The 13,972-nt window shown below is 35.3% G+C and overlaps 3 protein-coding genes across 4 annotated transcripts; 2 read left to right on the plus strand and 1 right to left on the minus strand.

Annotated features, from left to right (window-relative positions):
• Positions 1-319: 319 nt before the first annotated feature.
• Positions 320-4,468, plus strand: LOC110371936 (major facilitator superfamily domain-containing protein 1). Its single transcript, XM_021328400.3, has 10 exons — positions 320-855; positions 1,063-1,213; positions 1,881-2,006; positions 2,132-2,337; positions 2,414-2,627; positions 2,895-3,108; positions 3,200-3,297; positions 3,497-3,609; positions 3,828-3,921; positions 4,088-4,468. Exons 1-10 carry the CDS (start codon positions 732-734, stop codon positions 4,287-4,289), a joined length of 1,542 nt encoding a protein of 513 aa, XP_021184075.3. The 5' UTR covers positions 320-731; the 3' UTR covers positions 4,290-4,468.
• LOC110371937 (probable palmitoyltransferase ZDHHC24) lies at positions 4,406-6,290 on the minus strand. Of its 2 annotated transcripts, none has more exons than XM_064035369.1 (2): positions 6,062-6,290; positions 4,406-5,888 (listed from the first exon to the last, which is right to left on the minus strand). In XM_064035369.1, the coding sequence occupies exon 2, from the start codon at positions 5,793-5,795 to the stop codon at positions 4,947-4,949; it is 849 nt and encodes a 282-aa protein (XP_063891439.1). In that variant the 5' UTR covers positions 5,796-5,888; positions 6,062-6,290; the 3' UTR covers positions 4,406-4,946. The 2 variants fall into 2 exon arrangements, with proteins under 2 accessions (XP_063891439.1, XP_021184076.3); XM_021328401.3 differs by having other exon boundaries at positions 6,074-6,289.
• Positions 6,291-6,747: 457 nt separating this feature from the next.
• LOC110371935 (trifunctional enzyme subunit alpha, mitochondrial) lies at positions 6,748-12,512 on the plus strand. Its single transcript, XM_021328399.3, has 14 exons — positions 6,748-6,951; positions 7,100-7,203; positions 7,476-7,662; positions 7,742-7,934; positions 8,537-8,658; positions 8,773-9,002; positions 9,501-9,680; positions 9,878-10,044; positions 10,136-10,365; positions 10,689-10,881; positions 11,121-11,256; positions 11,398-11,621; positions 11,727-11,843; positions 11,944-12,512. Exons 1-14 carry the CDS (start codon positions 6,882-6,884, stop codon positions 12,077-12,079), a joined length of 2,289 nt encoding a protein of 762 aa, XP_021184074.2. The 5' UTR covers positions 6,748-6,881; the 3' UTR covers positions 12,080-12,512.
• Positions 12,513-13,972: the final 1,460 nt, after the last annotated feature.

Here is a 13,972-nt window from a genome sequence, read left to right on the forward strand (position 1 = left end):
TTTTTTCATCAATTTTGCTGCTAACCTACCTACAGTAAATAAATAATGTAACAAATATATTTAACAACTCTATGTTTAACAATTTTAATCAGTGGTCCACCTAGGTCCCCCCAGACCAGGGGGTTATGTCCCCCCATGACCTCCCTGGATCTGCCCCGAATAACTACGAAGTTTTCATGAGTGTCGGTTGAGAAAACTGTAAGACGCTGCCTAGACGTTCAATTAAACACATATTACAATTACGTATCGTGTTGTGCAGAAAGTCTAGGGGTCGCTTTAAAATGACAGAACAAAGATTGACAGATGGCTGACATTAATGACAGCTCATTGACTTTGTTGTATAGAATGTTGACGTGATCCTTGATAATAATTCTCATTCTCTCACTTTAACAAAACAGACAATTGCATTATCGCAATCAGACGTTGCATTGTGTTTTAATTCCCGATACATTTGTTAACCTACCTACCCGTACGTCCATAAATAATCAAAAAGAAATAATGTGACTATTACGATTAAGTGCAGTGTAATCTTAACTGTTTTAGACCCGGAAATTCGTCAATGTTTTTGTTTTTAGACAATTATCTATGCAAGTTTAAGTACACCAGTTAACAAGACCAGTTTTCTAGCCAGATATAGGGCGATAGCCTACTATCCAGTAACAATTTATGTGTTCTCCGCCCTAATAATCTATATCTTAAATTAAAAGATATCAATCAGTAAAGCGTTTAGGATGGATGCTCCAGAATCCGGTGGGAGTAGCCGATCCACCATGGTGCAGCCGACATCATGGTGTCATCCTGCTAACAGGATACACAGATTTTTGGCATTGTTACTCATGTGCTTCCTTTGTTTTGGTAAGATTTAGACTTTTTTTATTCTAACCATTGTTTTAAGGAAATTCATATAACAAAGGTCTAAACTTTTATAGTTCTCATTCAAAGATTGATTTAAAACCACAGAATTGTAAAAAGAACTGTAATTGTATGTGCTTGTCATAAAACTTCTTAAAATTGATGGTTTTCCTCCATATAGAAATAACTACATCCATAATTCTGTTTCAGGTTCCTATTTTTGTTATGACACTCCTGGAGCGCTGGCTGATAACTTCAAAGATGACTCACACTTGAACACATCCCAGTTTGCATTGCTTTACTCTATTTACTCATGGCCAAATGTGGTGTTGTGTTTCATAGGCGGTTATCTTGTTGATAGGTATGTTCAACATTATGTTGTATGGTATAATTAGTGAGCTGTTTATCATCTAATTACTTCACATTATTGTGTGGTATAATTGTTTTTTTTTTTATTTGCAAACAGCTCTATAATATTGCTGAGGACTTTATAACCAGAGTTTTTTGATTGATGAAAGTTTATTGTATTTAGGTTTTCAGAGCCAACATTTCTAGTGATCTGATTTATGTAGCTAGAGACAATTTCTAATTATTATTAATACTGTGTGAACAGCATCAATTTATTTTCTGAATTAATTATTGAAATCTGAGACTTATCTAAAAGACAGAAGTTTTCCTAATGCTGAAGTACATTTTACAAATTGAAATAAACAGTTTAATTATGAGGAATATTCTATTACAATATTTATGATAAACACAAAGTTGTGTTAATGCTCTGCTCACAAACAAATTGCATTTTATCATTATCAACAAGTATTTAGTTTAGATTGATATGCACTCATTGCATTATAATATGTATAGGTAATCAACTGCACATGATATGCTGTTTACAATATCTGTGACCCCATTTTGTCCAATTATGTTCACAAAACACTGGGAATGTTATACAATACTTTGTGCACAAATATTATTAAATTGTAATATGATAGGTCATAAACAGATATCATATTTCTCTTTTTAAATTCCAGGTACTTTGGAGTGAGATTAGGCACTGTTATTTATATGACAATTGTATTTATTGGAGCTGTAATATTTGCATTTGGAGTCTACATTAATGCATTTTGGCTGATGATACTTGGACGATTTGTATTTGGGTAGGTATAACAGTCAAAGACATAAATAAGAAAAAATTAAAACAATCAATATCTGAAATGTATACCTATTTTTATCCAGCGTACTTAGGTGGTTCAAAGTCACATGTATTCTTTATATTTTCCAGTATTGGAGGAGAATCCTTACAAGTGGTTGTAAACAACTATGTGGTGCTTTGGTTTAAAGGAAAAGAACTCAACATGGTATTTGGACTACAATTGTCATTCTCACGATTTGGTAGTACAGTTAACTTCTGGGTTATGGAGCCAATATACAGATGGGTTTCCACATATTATGGAGGATACGAAAGATTGGGGGTGACACTATTCATTGGTGAGTTCCTGTTATCCAACATTTTAACTTGATTTGTTCCTAAATGTTTCCATATTAAAATAAACTGTCTTTTCAGCCTCACTAACTTGCTTTGTATCCCTTATTTGTGGCGTGATTCTTGGCTGGATGGATTACAGAGCTGAAAAAATTCTTGGGAGACAGGATGAAGAAGGCAATAAAGAACCTGTCAATTTATCAGACATAAGACACTTTAAATCTGTCTTTTGGCTTCTGTCTGTAATTTGTGTGGCATATTATCTAGCCATCTTTCCATTTATTGCATTAGGAAAGTGAGTACCTTCCCAAGATTCCTTTCTTATCTATCTATTAAATGTAGTCACCAATTCTACTAATTATTTTCTCTGTGATTACCTACTATGAACTGCTCTGCAAAGTTGTTATAAATGTGACACTAGCTTGCATAAATAAGTTTAAGTACTACATACTTACCTCTGGCACAAAATTAGTCTTCAGGAATAGAAGCCACGAAGGCAGGATACACAGTTGTGCTTGTGATTATATTTTCCTATAGCTGAAATTCATTTATTAATTTACAGGTTGTTCTTTGAGCGCAAATTCGATTTCTGGCCACAAGATGCAAATAATGTGAACTCCATGGTCTACTTGCTATCGGCAGCTTTGAGCCCATTCTTCGGAATCCTGATTGACAAGACAGGCAGAAATGTTATGTGGGTTATAATAAGCATAGTCACAACTATTGGAGCCCATTTTATTTTGGCTTTCACTTTCTTCAATCCGTATATTGGTGTGGTAAGGAGACCTACTTACATAATACTCAAGTATTTATTTATCTAAACTCTAAACTGAATGGGACAACTTTTCTGATACATTTTTTTTTCAGATCATACTGGGTATCTCATATTCTCTCCTGGCCGCCGGTTTATGGCCATTAGTAGCTCTGATTGTTCCAGAAAATCAACTGGGAACAGCATATGGAATGTAAGTTCTTTTGATGTTGTAAATAAGTGAATTCGCGTCAAACTTAACAGCGTCTCGCAACTTATTTTCGAGCACAAATACCCTCTCTCTATGTTTCGGGATGCCATAAAGTTCTGCAAAAACTATAATCCACTAGTGGAAGCATTTTTCTAGAGTTTTAATTACATACTTAATCAAAAAACATATTTAATCTTTTCAGATGTCAAGCAGTGCAGAACATGGGTCTGGCAACTGTAATAATCTTTGCTGGAATGATTGTTGACAAATATGGATACTTGATGTTGGAAATGTTCTTCCTGGGATGCCTTTTTGGTAAGTGTATAAAAAAGTACCTAAAGCTAAAAAGTTCTTTTTTACGAAAGCATAAATTCGAATGACTTTATGCGCCGTCAACACAGATACAGCTGTCCCCGACGATTCCACAGTCCACGTTCGGATTGAGGAGCTTGTTAGGAAAACTCTAGCCCTACATAACAGGGAGGTGAGATTTAAAAAAAAATATTTTTAAAACATTACCAATTTCTTTTCAGTTGCACTCATTGCTGCTGTTCTGATATACATCGTGGATTCGGCCAGCAATGGTGTGCTAAATATGTCACCGAGTATGAGAGATTCTGTGAAATCGTAAGTGCTTATTCTACCTACTTACAAATTTTCGGTCTGTTCCGGTTTTCATCCATAGAAATTATGTTAGATTAAAGTTTAATTCACAAAATAATTATTATATAAGTACAGAAAAAATCTGGTCCATACAGTACCTACAAACCGGTTAATATGATATCAATTTCAGGGTACAAGAAAGCGACGAAACTGCGAATCTATTAGACAATGAAGATTACACGGATCAAGAAGAAACTGATTCGAGGAGGCCTTCAGAATCGGCGCAAGATCAATCGCCCAACCCACGGGATGTCGCTCAGGAACAGTCTGATAGAATACGCAGCAGATATCTAGCACAAATATTGACAAGCAGTACTTCAGATAGACAATAGATAAAACTAATAACTACATATTATATAATTTTGATATCATACTTGTAAATAGTTATTTTCGTGTTATGTACTTTATTTAGATTTAGAAATAACAATATAGATAATGAAACAAAATGTAAAAGTGTAAAAACTTTACTGCAACATTTTACACAGGTGAATAAACATATTATACAAATTAATAGTGTTTTAAATGCCTTTTCACATTATGTTTGATTTAAGTTAACATTAAGTACATTACTAAAATAAGTACAAATAAAATCATTATTTCCACATAAAAATAATTCAATTTGTGCGTTTTTTTTGTCATGTTTTACATTTTACCTAGGTGTATAATTAAATATTTTACATTATATTAAGTAAGGCATTTATATCACTTGTACACATATGAACATTGAGGTATATTTTTTACAAAGTATATCATATCCTATCTATTATGGCAATACATAATAATAACGAACACAGTAAGTATGGGACCAAATAAGACATGCAACTGTAATTTTTTTATAGAAAAATAAAGCACTCTCAACTATTTAGTAGTTTGTCTTGGTTGTTGTAGAAATAAATGCATTTTTATGACTCAACATAGCTGTTCATCATTAGTAAAGTTAGTATAAGGACTGTTGTAAATAGTTAACAAGTAAATTAATATTTAGATCACTAATACAATTTACACTTATCATCTACAGGCCATTCAATACCATTACCTGGTAATTTACTAATTATAAAAGGTGAAATCCAAGTTAAGTACCACCGGGAACCAAAAACTTCTATCATATTAAGTTTCCAGCCTTTGTTATGAATAAAATCTTTAGTGTAGTTTTTTGTTTCAGGAACTAGTCTACCTTTAAGGATGTTATTAAAATGGTATATGAACAAGAACCCAGTGAAGAGTCCCACTAATACATTAATGACGACTAAGAACACATAGAGGCTCTCATCACCAAAGTCAATCACAATGCTGGCCAGTGGACAAATAAACTTTACCAAGATAAGCCCATGGTTCCAGGTGATGAATACAGATACAAACTTAACATTAAAATAAAAAGAATATACCATTGCTACAAAAATGTAAAACGTGAACATCATAAAATATCTATGGTTGAAGTACCCTACACAACATGCAAAAAATGTACAATGATGGTCCCTTTTTAGAATACAGATATCACATGTGTTACAATGCCAGGCACGAGGTGGTCTTAAACATTCACACACACTACATAAAGTCCATTCATCCTTGTTAAAGCCTTCAAGGTTTCTTCCTTTTATTGTAGTGTTAGTAAACATTCCATAAATCATATTACCCATTATATTTAGTAGCAAGAAGCTTGCACAGCCCAGATGACAAAAGAAGGCTAAGCTCCACTGTTCCACTACTGTAGGCAATACTATACATATTTCAAAATAGAGGAACGCAGGTATCAGAATCAATGTGATTGCAATATAAAATGCATGTTCTAGAAACCTCTTCAATTCCTTGTTTTTTATGTTCTCTAGTTTCATTAACATTTTGTGAGACTGTTTTTGCCTGATTGATGAATGTTGTCTGACGTATCCTCTAACTAGTCTGCAAACTAGCTTTGACTGCAATCATCTCAACACCTGAAATAGGCATTCTATCATTATTTTAATACAATGATTGTGTGTAGTTGTTAACTACTGGGAGAAGTACCATTTTTTACATTTAAATGTTAGTTTCTTGCATGAACGGACATGTGAGTTATATTACGCTGTTTCATCGCGGTCTCTAAAATTTGTTTATGTTAAAATATTACCTTCTATCCAACCTTCGACTGGGTAATCTATAACCGCCAACATAAACTTGTTCTGTGGCTGCTAGTGGAAAGCTTTTGTGAAATCAATATATACAAGGTCATGAATTTTATAAATCTTCATTCTAGTTCCATTTAAACATAACTATACAAAGAATTTCTCATTTAAGAACTAAAAATAAAGTATGTGTAGTGTTTTAGCTTGTGTTATTGTATAATTGTCAAATGTCACATCGATTCACGTGACATCGTGACAGCTGTCATTGATTTTTTTTTTGAATTTTTATGGCATGGCCTTCTAGCCTTTGTGCCATGTCATTGAATTTTATGCAGGTTTTACACAGAAAAATAAATGGAACTACACCTGTATTATTCTTGGATTCACATCCCTATAACCAAGAAAGTCAAGTGAGGCTGGTAGCGTAATGTAAATCTGGTCTTTCACTCAATACTTGCAATATTTTGTGACGATGGGATTATAGTCAAGCCTATTTTATCGACCACACCAGTGATAATTACCTCTGCAGAGTTTTAATCTACACATTTTTTTTTGTTTGTTCTCTTTTATTTCAGCACCCGATCAAGTGTTGTATAGGTTAAAAGATGTGTAACTTAAAAGACACATACTCATCCTCAATTTTTCATTAAAAAAATGGCGATTCTTCTTTGACGTTTATATCTGCGCCCCCTTCCCTCCTTCACCCCCTCTAACTCCCATCATCACGACGAAAGTTTAGGTTCAAAGTCTGGGTCCAAAATTATTTAATTAGTTAGTTCTTTTCATCGTTTATTTAGTTTTTGTTTAGAAATACAACTTTCCAACATGTCGAACAGTAAAATATTTAGTGCACTTAAGATCCTGAGGACCCGTAAGGATCTCAAATATTTAGCTGGTAAGAAGTATTTTGAGTGACTTTCTCGGTAACTTCATTCGTCGGCAAACTTTATAAAATAAGATTTCTTTGCAAAAACTTAATGTTTCTTCGTACTTTTGTGTTGTTATTATGAGTCTAATAAAGTTATCATTGATTAATATTTTAGGTTCACACATCAGAACCTATGCTGCTGCAGGGAGTCAGGTGCACACCAAATGCAAAAATGTCAATGGCATTTATGTGGTCACTCTTGATTCACCTAATACAAAGGTAAGTTAATATTTAACTATTTGTTTTATGTGGCCAGTAACTACATTTGATCATCTTTTAGTCTAGTCAGAAAACTTGAAACAATTTAGATCTTTTTCACATGTTTTAAACTACCTTCAATCCTACCATTGCACTTAGTTTATTAACATGTGCAGTAACCATTATATGCAAAACTGAATGCAGTTCTGATAAAATTATAATATCTTGCATCTTATCTGTACATTGCAATATACCTACAGAAAGGTTTTATAATGAAATTAATTATTGTTTAGGTGAATTCCTTAAACACTGCTGTTATGGAAGAGGTGAATGGGGTGCTAAATGAAATTGAATCCAACCCCTCAATTCAAGCAGCAGTATTAATCTCAGGCAAGCCAGGATGTTTCATCGCTGGAGCCGACATCACCATGTTGGAAGCCTGCAAAACCAAAGACGAATTTGTCACCTTGTCTAAAAGAGGTTTGTACTTAAAAACCTTGTCTATGCACTTTAAAAAAATGTTGATGTAATTGGTACTTAATATTGCAACTTTTTTCAGGACATGAGATTTTCCATAGAATAGAGAAGTCACGCAAACCTATCATTGCTGCTATCCAGGGCAGCTGTTTGGGTGGAGGTTTAGAGACTGCTCTTGCCTGCCATTATCGTATTGCTGTTAAGGATCCTAAGACTGGATTTGGTCTTCCTGAAGTTATGTTAGGATTACTGCCTGGAGGTGGTGGCACACAAAGGTATTTCAGATGATTCACTGAAGGAACCATTCCTTGCATATTTTCACAGCAAGTGTAGCAGAATGCATTATTTATTGTAATGCATTATAATAGAAAATTTTAAAAATATCTGTAATAAAATGTGTCCACTTTTATGACATGGTAACAGAAATGGTAATAGGAAGCAACCATGACCTGCATGATACATTATATAACAGTTGGCAATGAAATAATATTCTCTGCAAGGTTGCCAAAATATTATCAAATCATTTCTGTTACTTATAGGTGCACACATTTAAAATACAAAGTCACAAATGCAGCACATGCATCTCAAGATATATATTCTCATACATTGTGGCTATTTTAAAATTGGAATGGATCACATGCACAAATTGGTGTATAAACTTGGTGTATAAAGATTAATCATGGGATTTCTTATGATTCCAAAGATATCTATTCCGATGTATGACTTACGCTAACACTACAGGTTTCACCCACATACCATAGGAACTCCATGCACCCAGATAAATGTGCTATCTAATCAACACATATTTTCAAATGGGACCAGTTGTTCCTTCAAAATAAATATGAATACAAACAGTATATGTGAGGGTTGTTTTCAGAATGCCAGTACTTACATCCATACCTACGACTTTGGACCTAGCACTCACTGGAAAGACTGTAAAAGCTGACAAAGCTAAGAAGTTGGGAATTGTTGATTTGTTAGTTTCCCCTCTTGGTCCAGGTAAAGTTAATATGAACATTCAATTAATAGGCTTATAATTTACTGATTATTTAGATTAAATTATAAATATGTACATCAAAATGGGTAATCTTATCATTCAAATTTTGCACACAGGCTTATCCAAACCAGAAGAGAGCACCATGAGATATTTAGAGGAAGTAGCAATTCAAATTGCAAGAGACATTGCAAATGGCAAGATGAAAGTAGACAGGTCAAAGAAGGGATTAGTAGAGAAAATCACTGCCAGTGTGATGCAAATGGATATGGTTAAGAACATGATCTTCAACAAAGCCAAGGAGCAGGTTATGAAGGCTTCCCGTGGCCTTTATCCAGCACCTTTGAAAGTAAGTTTAAAAAAAAAAGTACTTGTTAAAATAACTTTTTAGAAAAAAAAGACAACTTCATCATCATCCTCCGAGCCTTTTTCCCAAGCTATGTTGGGGTCGGCTTCCAGTCTAACCGGATTCAGCTGAGTACCAGTGCTTTACAAGAAGCGACTGCCTATCTGACCTCCTCAACCCAGTTACCCGGGCAACCCGATACCCCTTGGTTAGACTGGTGTCAGACTTACTGGCTTCTGACTACCCGTAACGACTGCCAAGGATGTTCAATGACAGCCGGGACCTACAGTTTAACGTGCCATCCGAAACACAGTCATTGGTGAAAAAAAAGACAACTTCAATAAAACCAAATCAAAATCGGTCCAGCCAAACGTGACACAATCGCGCACAAACATACATAAAGGTCACACTGAGAATCTCTTTTTTTTAAGTTGGTTAAAAATGTATGACAACACATTAGTGCTAGTGCTATTTCTATTTACATCCATAATATTTTTTCAGATTCTTGATGTAGTAAGAACTGGTGTTGACAAAGGCCCCAAGGAAGGCTATGAAGCCGAAGCCCAAGGATTCGGTGAGCTCGCCGTCACTACGCAGAGCAGAGGTCTGATTGGACTCTTCAGAGGACAGACTGAGTGCAAGAAGAACAGGTTTGGCAAGTCCAAAGTTGATGTCAAAACCGTGAGTGTTGATTTTATAATTTTGAATCATTTCATTTACCATCTTGTTTATGTGTAAATAGAATTTTACTTTATCGTTTTCCTTTCTTTTTCAATATCTTCATCAAGGATACTGATAGGTACGAATTAAAAAAGTGGTCAAGACCGTTTTCACATATTATTGTCTTAGATTCTCAGTAAAATTGGATGTCTTTTTAGATTGGTGTCCTTGGCGCTGGTCTGATGGGCGCCGGTATTGTGCAAGTGTCCATCAACAAAGGTTACCATGTGGTCATGAAGGATGCTACAAACCCTGGCCTCTTCAGGGGTGTGGGCCAGATCCAAACTGGACTTGCTAATGGTGTCAAGAGGAAGAGGATCACTGGGTAATTCATTATTCAAATATCCTTGAACCACTTCAGGTATAAATAAATCTCTATTATTATTTATTGTTTTTATTTTTTATTTATTTTACAGCTTGCAGAGAGACAAATACTTGTCAAACCTTCTGCCAACCCTGGATTACGCTAAGATGAAGAACTGTGACTGCGTCATTGAGGCTGTATTCGAGGACTTGAGCGTTAAGCACAAGGTCATCAAGGAGTTGGAAGCTGTTATACCTAAACACGCGATCCTTGCTACCAACACCAGTGCCATTCCTATTACGAAGATCGCCGCCGGCAGCACCCGCCCCGACAAGGTTATTGGTAAGTTAAACATTGTTTGATCTGTACTCATGACATGTTTCTCGTATTTTCTCACCGTGACTTCCGACGAATCGCGTTGCACTTTTACGCCTTTTGATTTTTCGCTTTTTTTTATTTCAAATTTTAATACCGTCTTACCTCTGTAAAAAGAAATGTATACTTTGCAGCTTATATTCGCTCCATATACAAGCTATCGTAACTCGCGCCGTGCATTGTTCCACCTGTTCAACGTTAAACTCAGTTTTACGGTGCTATTCGTTATTCAGTGTAATTTTTTTACTATGATTTACAAGTTATAATTAAACAACTTTTTCCATCACCAGGTATGCACTACTTCTCCCCTGTCGACAAGATGCAGTTGTTGGAGATCATCCGTCACCCGGGCACTAGTGACGACACGGCGGCGGCTGCGGTCGGCGTAGGTCTGAAACAGGGCAAGGTTGTCATCACTGTAGGCGATGGCCCCGGATTCTATACCACCAGGATTCTTTCCACCATGTTGAGCGAAGCCGTCAGGTAAAAAATATATAAAAATTGTTACGTAATATTACGGTTTACATGCAGTTCAAATATGAGTGTTGGCAAAAACAATGGACAATCGTTTCCCTCTCTAACAACAACGAAGACACGTGACGTCACTTTTTCATTAATTTACCGCTTGTATGTCGCTAATGAGAACAATGGAAAATCAATCGTGTCTCGCGTAAATCGGCATACAACTGGTTACATAAGTATGATGATTTCATTAATTACAGATTGCTGCAAGAAGGCGTCGACCCCAAAACTCTGGACAGCTTGACGAAGAACTTCGGATTCCCAGTGGGAGCCGTCACTTTGGCTGACGAAGTCGGCATTGACGTCGGCTCGCACATTGCTGTCGATCTGGCCAAGGTTACAATACATCCTTATAATAAAAAGTGATAATAATTAAAATCGGGTGTCAAATGACGGCGAAATCATCTTTTTGAAAATCGGTAAAATAATTGAGTTTTTATTTGGAACATAGAATAAACGTTTGTCTCTCTTCTTTAGGCTTTCGGTGACCGCTTTAGCGGTGGTAATTTGGAAGTCATGCCCGACTTCGTCAAGGCTGGATTCCTTGGCAGGAAGTCAGGCAAGGGCTTCTACTTATACGAGAAGGGCTCGAAGAGCAAGGAAGTGAACCAGGAGGCCGTCAATATTCTGAAGGAGAGGTACCCATTGGAAGCTCGTGGCGCTAACACTCCTGAGGACCAGCAACTGCGGATGGTGTCTAGGTACATACAAATAAAATTATACAAGAGTTGGATTATATTATTACCACAAATAGGTTGGTAAACATGGTAATAATTTTCTTCTCAACTAATAAAATGTTATTGCAGATTTGTGAACGAAGCTGTACTCTCACTGGAAGAGAAGATCCTGCACAGCCCTCTGGAAGGTGATGTTGGCGCTGTCTTCGGTCTTGGTTTCCCGCCATTCACCGGTGGACCTTTCAGGTACGCTTTGAAACTATAACATTCCATTTTATGTTTGTTATGAATAAGTACTTTTCTGTTTTATGCATGATAGAAACTAACTTCTACCATTATGTTGTAGGTGGGTGGATCAATATGGTGCTGATAAACTGGTCAAGAAGATGGAGGAGTTCCATGGTCTGTATGGAGCACCCTTCAAGCCCGCTCAAACACTTGTTGACATGGCCAGGGATGGCTCGAAATTCTACAAAAACTAAACTGTACCAAAATTTTGTTGAATATTGTGTAACTCATGCATAAAATCATGTCCCCTATCTATGTTATCTATGTGGCTGTCTATATATCCAATTGGTTCATTTTATATGTATTTTAAGATTGAATTAGTGATGTATGTAAGTGTTTCGATAACAACCATGTGCAATGCTGCAATTTGATATTCATTTTGTTTTGTGTGGATATTTATAAATCATTTTCATTCATAAGATTAAGTGCATATTAATTTTAGTAAGTATATATAGAGTTGTAGGAAATCAAAATTGTACATTTTGATTAAATGAGAGTTTTATCGGTGTATAATGTAATGAATGTTGAAATCCTGATAGAGATTGCTTGAAAATTACTAAACTGCCTTTCGTATTGTTATGTATGTACACATAGAAGGATGTTAACTTAATAAATTATTTTATATCATACGTGTATTTTCTTTGTGCGGACGTAATTACCAAATCGTGCAAAAGCCTGGCATATCGCAATACCGGTTATATAGAGCAGTGCTATAAAAAAATAGAGAAGGTACATTAAAACTAAAGAAAAACTATATGACTTTTATGCTTTTATGTAAGAACTCCGTTTGAAAATAATGTGCGGCTAGAAATCAATTTAAATACTAAGCAGTAGTTTATTTAATATCTCATAGGCTGTATTTCACCTGGATGCGGACAGTTATTTCCAAGCGACGCGGGTTGGGTACACTCTCGGGAAACAGCTAGTGAATGAATTACAACGAAAATAATAATCCTTGCGCAATTTTAGTTTACAAAACATTGATACGGCGTAATGCGCACGTCGCAGATAAGTAGGAAAATTAAGTACCTACATAAAACAAAAACAGAAATTACCTACCTTTGTAGGTACATGTGTACTAATAATTTATCCTACTAATATTATAAACGCGAAAGTTTGTATGTATGGATGTATGGATGTTTGTTACTCTTTCACGCAAAAACTACTGAATGGATTTTAATGAAACTTTACAATAATATAGCTTATACAACAGAATAACACATAGGCTACAATTTGTAAACATATTGTTCGAAATACTAAACCTGCGCAGACGAAGTCGCGGGCACCAGCTAGTATTTATCTAAATGTAAGTAGGTAAGCAACGTTTTATTTGTAGGTAGGCAACCAATATCAATGTTTAGTAATTTTTATCTACACTTGTTTAAACCGATTACGACGACGGGACCCGGAAGCATAAACCTTATCTTATGGACAGAATCAGTCAAGAATTTAAAAATGAATCATACCTTGAAAATCCCATAGACAGAGTTTATGGACACAATACCCCATACATTATACCTACTTACATTATGTATGTGGTGAAATAACTTCGAATAATATACAACATCAAGACGAAATTCCATATTATGTTAAATACTATGAAGTAGACAGTGAACTCTGATTAATGATCGGGGTACGCTTTATTTAGTCGAAAAGTACATATCTTTGGTATTTTGTACTTACAAACTTTCCTTAAATGTAGAAAATCCTGAAGACAAGGATAAACTGCGGTAAATACTGTTGCGGATGCGCCGTAACAGGCACTGTGGGCATGCCCACTACCCTAATTGACTTGTGACGTCATATTCTTTTTCTTTTATTTTTAAATAATAAATCTCCCCATATACTTCCTTATGCTCCATATACTCCTCTTATAAACCCCGTTATTTACTACTCTGTTATCTTATAAGTAATACCTCTATGTAATCCCCTTACAAATTCTATTACCTATATAATTTGTTATGTACTCCTTTCACCCTTGTGTTACCCCTATGTATTCTCTTGTGTAGGTGCCTTCCTATATTATGAATGGACCTCCTTTACTTCTGTAAGGTTTCTTTCTATTTTACTCGATCTTACTGCTGGCT

This window comes from Helicoverpa armigera, chromosome 6 (genome assembly GCF_030705265.1).
Source record: "Helicoverpa armigera isolate CAAS_96S chromosome 6, ASM3070526v1, whole genome shotgun sequence".
NCBI classification, from domain to species: Eukaryota; Metazoa; Arthropoda; class Insecta; order Lepidoptera; family Noctuidae; genus Helicoverpa; species Helicoverpa armigera.